Here is a 6,000-nt window from a genome sequence, read left to right on the forward strand (position 1 = left end):
CCGCGTAAAATTTAGCGAGGCGCGGGTTATTTTCAAGGCGGGAAAAAACCGGGATGGGTACTTCTCCGCATTAGATCTGCTCAAACAAGTGGAGCACTCAATCGACATCTTCGACGACAGAACCAACGGCTTCGCAACAGGCTTGTTCATGTTCGACAATGCACCAAGCCACCAAAAACGAGCACCGGATGCCTTGTCAGCTCGAAAAATGCCAAAAAGACCTCATCAAAACTGGACGCACCATAAAGATGGGCCACACATGCGGAACGGCACATTCAACAGTCAATCGCAGGAATTTTATTATTGTGACAATCACCCAACCATGCCTGGTTGGTTCAAAGGCATGGAAACAATCATTCGAGAGCGGAATCTCTGGCCCACAACTGGACTCAATGCACAGTGCGAGGGATTCAAGTGCGAGCTTAACCGCACAGACTGTTGTTGCCGGCGATTATTGTTTTCCCAACCAGATTTCACTTCACAAAAATCTCACCTCGAAGAATACATCACTTCCCGTGGCCACACCTGCGATTTCTATCCAAAGTTTCATTGTGAACTAAATTTCATTGAACAATACTGGGGCGCGGCAAATTTTCGATACCGAACGAGTCAGCGCACATGTGATATGGATGCGATGGAGAGAAATGTCCTTTCGTGCCTTGATGATGTACCTTTACTTCAAATTCAAAGGTATTTATTTTCATTGGCTGTTCTTGTATGTACACTATTAACAATGGTACGCAACACAGATATGCAAATCGATCTGCGCGTTTCATTTCCACGTATGTACAAGGTCTTACTGGTGGCGAGGCAGCTTGGGCTAACCGTCAATACCATGGACATCGCACTCTACCCCCCTCTATGATCCTTGAAGTTAAGGAGGCACTGAGAAAGGCCTAATTGCACCAGTATATAGTGTTACTACATGTACTAATAACAAACTCGTCACTAATCTTTCTTCAGTCTCTCAATCTCAACTGTTGAAAATTTTCAAGTCGAAGGTTTGGCCGTTTTTAGGGTTAGGATTATGCTTATGTAAGGGTGTTGGATAAGAGTGACGCCTATCTTAATCAGGGTTTCATTAGTGAATTCTATGTGTAAAACTGCATGTAGCAATTTTACGTCTGACACCGCTAAGGTACTGGGCAGTGCAGGCGCTTTATAACGTGTGGTACTGGGTGAGTAATTTCTGTCGCCTTCTGCCCTTCCAACAGAATCTGAATTGGCATCCCTACAACAGCTTTGTTGAATGGTCATGTCACACTTCGCAGCCCATCCGTGCAGCAGATTCTTCTGACAGCAAAAGGTCCGATTGGGATGCTGCCGATGCCAGTCACATATCTATTCTGGGCCCCGGTGCATCTAAAGGAGAACTCCTTGAGGTAAGATGTATGCGCAATTCTGAGCATTTCCTGACTTGAATATTATTCACTCCAGATGCTCAAAATGTTGCAAGTTCAAATGCAAAAGCTTCAAGAGGAGAATAGGATGATCAAAGAGGAAAACAAAGTTCTGCACGCAGAGAAACCCAAGCGCAAACGGTGCACGGATGCTCACGATGAACTCAGCGTTCACGAGGAGACCATTTCTATCTATGCTCACAAGTATGGCATGATGGTTGAGATGTTTCCTAGTAGCGACCTCCTTAACAAGCACCTTCCAGACTGTCCAACTCCATTTGACAGCACTGAATGATATGTGACTGCATCTACTCAAGAGTTGGCATTCCTGGACGAGCTCTATCGTCACTTCCCCAAGTCGTTACACAAAGTGATGGAGAGTTCATACTTTAGCGATCTCGTAAGTGAACTCTCATTCCTGAACTTTCTGTGCAGTGTAATATGATTATTGTAGGTGATGAAATCCATCCTGGATGCTCGTGATAACGAGATCAAGAAACTTCGGGGCGTTGCTGGCGACATTTTCGACCTCCCTTCAAAATACTTTACCAACACTGGGTACGACAGAGCCAATGTGCCTGAGATCCAACAACTCCTTGGGGTCACGTCTTCAATAAACCTAATGTACAAGACATTCCCTCCGGTGCTATTCCCAGAGTTGAAAGAGGACAGATCACTCAAGACTGTCTTTGGGAACTGGCAACTGTTGGCGCGAGTAAGTCTAGTGGCGCTCTCTGCCTTGGCTATCTGTTTCACCAGGAATGTCCTAAGATTCTGAAAGCTTCATTGCGCGGTGTCACATCCCTCCATCAAGCTTCCAGCGGTGGTGGCGCACATACAAACTTGATGAAATGGAGTGTTCGGCAAGTCACACCAGGTTCCATCACGTGGGCTGCAGTTCTTGTAAGCCAGCCATGCCATCCAATTTTTTATTGGCAGTCACCCTCATGCACTATTGCAGGCAATATTCTTACTGTCTCCTGACACTGAATTTTCGAGCACAGGCATCGGCAAGAGGTCGACTATTTGCTACAAGGATCTATTTTTCAACTACAAGAAAGTTCTAGTGGCAAAGTGGAAGACGAAGTGCATCGTACAAATTGTAACTAATATCAACCACTACATCTTCAAAGCTGCACGACCTTCAGCCTTGGATTCTGCTGGACATGAGGATCTTACGGATGCGATCGATCGCGCACTCGCAGCGCTTGACATGGAAAGTTTGAACGACGAATCTGATGGACCTGAATCTGCAGCAGAGGCAACAGAAACTCCCACAGCTACTGCAGCCTTGGAGCGACAGGCTCTGGCATCTGAGTCAATCTCACAGCCAAGCCTCTCCACACAGCGCTGGCACACTGCAGAAGCTCTGCCTGACCCCATTGTCAATGACATAGCCACCAACGGCGGGTACTGCAGATTTGAGGGATGCAATGCCTGATGTTGTGCAAGCGGCCATCGGTTCATCAGTAGAATTGGGCGAGGAGGCGGCAACTGAGCCAAGCACTGGAGGGAGGTCCAAGAAGTCGAAAAGAGGGAGGAAGGCAGCTACAACGGTGGAGGCTTCTGATCGTACTACTTGACGGTCTCAAAAATAGTCTTGTCAATGGATCCTGCACCTATTTGTCATATTAGCTCGTCAGTTTACTTTGCTGTGCTTACTTGAAGTCAAACTGTAACATTTAGCTACTATTATGCAACTCCATGGTTGATGCAATCCTTCATATCTGTCACTCCTGGCAAGGAAACAGAGTAATGAAGACTTAAGAGTATTAGATGACAGTAATGATAGTAGGAGATGACCGTCCAAGTCATCAGCGCTCAGCGCTCACATCTGAATCCAATTAAAAGGGGTGTACAAAGTATTCTTAATAATAAACGAGACCATACAAGGCCAAATAAATATCATTTCAACTTGTGTCGACTTAGCATTTGAATAATGTTTAAGCTTCGTACACTCTACTTCGCATCCTTTGTGCGAGCTTTTGATCACTATAATCTACTGTATATAATACGAGGCTGACACTGAGCCACAGAATGCAGATTTTCGTCGAGACACTCACCGGCAAGACCATCTGAATCACTCTTGAGGTCAATTCAGATTTAGATTCATCTGAAGTCCAGGTAATCTTCCTCATTTATATTAGTCAATTTAAACGCCATTGACACTTATTATGACTGACGGTTTTCCCTGCAGTATTCCACCTGACCAGCAGCATCTCATTTTTGCTGGCAAGCAGCTCGAGGACAGTCAGACACTCTCCGACTACAACATCCAGAAGGAGTCTAATATCACCCTTCACTTGTCATGGTCTTGTGTCTCTGTGGAGGCATGCAGATTATCTTTGTCAAGATCCCACATCACATTGGAGGTGGAGTCTTCTGACACCATCGATAATGTGAAGGCGAAGATCCAGGATAAAGAGGATAATCCCCCCTGACCAATATTAGTGTCTCATCTTCGCCAGCAAGTAGCTCAAATACAGACATATTACCCTTTCTGACTACAACATTCAGATGGAGTCTACCCTTTACTTGGTCTTGTCTCCATGAAGGTGAAGGTCCGGGATAAGGAGGGTATCCCCCCTGACCAACAGCGTCTCATCTTTGCCGGCAAGCAACTCGAAGACGGATGTACCCTTTCCGACTACAACATTCAGAAGGAGTCCCTCCACCTCATTCTCCGACCACAACATCCAGAAGGAGACTACCCTTCACTTGGTCTTACATCTCCACGTGCTTATCTTATGTGGCGTCACGGTCCTTTTTGGTTGTCCGCTGCCCTAATACCTTTCAGATCGCACAGCGCCAGAACAATGCTTATTATTTATCATACTTGCTTTCAATCGGGAAGTCTACCGAGATATCAATCCCGTCATCCTTGTCCGCCACCCTGTACACGAGGCGCCAATAAAATACCTTTAAAAGGCCGTCCGTAGCAGGAAGAAGTGCGCCTCCCCCTACTTTCTCTAATACCCTCATCCTCTATGGATGCACTCAAGAGTATGCTATCCCCACTGGGGGTTGGCAGTGCTAACACAATACAAGACACTCTTGTACGCTGTGTTCGTTCAGGAGTAATGATTGTACTAACGCAAAATGTTCGCGACAGAAACTTGTTGTCATTGGTGGGACTGTTGAAACGGCCAGAAGAGCCTCAGCAGGAGCATGGCATACTTTCCTTGACTGTATGGAACGCTCCAGTTTACGGAATGCCAGTATCTAATGTTCACATCTGCAGCCTTCTTCTTGACGGCACACTTCAGCCAGGAAGACTATCCGTACGACTGATAAATTTCATTTATCAAAATCGTGGCCAAGTTCTTACCTCCATTGTAGGCTTATGCACTGGCTTTCGAAGGTGGGTAGCAATTTGAACATGACCAACTATGAATGACATTGATGCTGAGAACAGCAACCAGCGTGGGATGCAGCCGCAAATTTGAAATTACCACCAGGACTGTTGGTTGTAATGGTCTTTAAATTATACAGTCAACGACAGGTGATTAGAGGAGGAAGATGAAGACGAGGATGTTCTCATACACGGACGTCGCAAATAGATCTGTGTCAACACCCTCACGTCACATTGGAGGTAGAGTCTTCTGACACCATCGACAACGTGAAGGCGAAGATCCAGGATAAGGAGGGTATCCCCCCTGACCAATAGCGTCTCATCTTCACCGGCAAGCAACTTGAGGATGGACATACCCTTTACGACTACAACATTCAGAAGGAGTCCACCCTCCACCTTGTTCTCCGACCACAACATCCAGAAGGAGTCTACCCTTCACTTGGTTTTGCATCTCCGTGGAGGCATGCAGATCTTTGTCAAGATGTGCACGGGCAAGACGATCACATTGGAGGTGGAGTCTTCTGAATCGCCTATCTTTCCCCGCCCCCTGCAGTCTGTCATCGTGCGGCCTCCATCAACGTACCATCTGAATCCACTTTCCCCAGCCGTCTGAATCCAACAATGGCACCGTTGAAGGATCTTCAACTCAGCTGAGGGTGCAGCTGATATAATTGTTGAAGGGAGGAAAATATGAGTGCGATATGTTCGTCCCTTAGGGGAAGCGGAGAAAGCAAATATCCACTGGTCAACTCTAGGGGGAATGCACAAAGCGCGTGATAAGGCGAAAGCGCGGGAACAAAGGCGCTATAGGCGCGCGAAGCGCGGGAAAGTCGCGCGTCGAAAAGCGGAACTGGGTGAAAGCGGTATGCGAGCGATAGTGAGATGTTAAGACGTGTACTGAGATGCTGATAAGACAACTGATGCGGATATGGCCACTAGAGCTAACTGCTACTAGGGCTTGCGATGATTTATTCAAAACATAATAAAAACTCGGAGATGGTGACTGTCTATGATGATGGTGGTCCGTGGTAATGTGTGTTGTGTAAAGTAAAAAATGTGTAATGAAAAATGTGTACCAAGTGAAAATAAACATGGTACGATGTTGAAATAAATGATAAATGGAGAAATGCATACCTGGGAACTTGGTTGGACATGGGAAAACACAGTGGAAAGTCAGGCGCCCTATAGCGCTTAGGCGCGGGAAAATTCGCCTAAAGCGCGCGCAAGTTGCGCAAGTGTCGCCTATGT

General features: G+C 46.4%; 3 protein-coding genes across 3 annotated transcripts; all 3 read left to right on the forward strand.

Annotated features, from left to right (window-relative positions):
• Positions 1-343: 343 nt before the first annotated feature.
• DFJ58DRAFT_670892 (uncharacterized protein) lies at positions 344-900 on the forward strand (the record flags this gene model as incomplete). Its single annotated transcript, XM_041382903.1, has 2 exons — positions 344-690; positions 750-900. The coding sequence occupies 2 exons, from the start codon at positions 344-346 to the stop codon at positions 898-900; spliced, it is 498 nt and encodes a 165-aa protein (XP_041236021.1).
• A 960-nt stretch (positions 901-1,860) lies between these two features.
• On the forward strand, positions 1,861-2,643 carry DFJ58DRAFT_619379 (uncharacterized protein; the record flags this gene model as incomplete). The annotated part of the gene is made up of 3 exons (XM_041381019.1): positions 1,861-2,115; positions 2,172-2,303; positions 2,362-2,643. Coding segments are annotated over 3 exons (669 nt in total), but the record flags the coding sequence as incomplete, so codon positions are not given.
• Positions 2,644-3,949: 1,306 nt separating this feature from the next.
• On the forward strand, positions 3,950-5,277 carry DFJ58DRAFT_869640 (polyubiquitin-C-like protein; the record flags this gene model as incomplete). The annotated part of the gene is made up of 7 exons (XM_041394276.1): positions 3,950-4,136; positions 4,198-4,283; positions 4,340-4,456; positions 4,513-4,588; positions 4,642-4,681; positions 4,740-4,761; positions 5,068-5,277. 7 exons carry the CDS (start codon positions 3,950-3,952, stop codon positions 5,275-5,277), a joined length of 738 nt encoding a protein of 245 aa, XP_041236023.1.
• Positions 5,278-6,000: the final 723 nt, after the last annotated feature.

Source organism: Suillus subalutaceus, assembly GCF_016647625.1.
Source record: "Suillus subalutaceus strain FC151 chromosome Unknown DFJ58scaffold_249, whole genome shotgun sequence".
In the NCBI taxonomy this organism is placed as follows: domain Eukaryota; kingdom Fungi; phylum Basidiomycota; class Agaricomycetes; order Boletales; family Suillaceae; genus Suillus; species Suillus subalutaceus.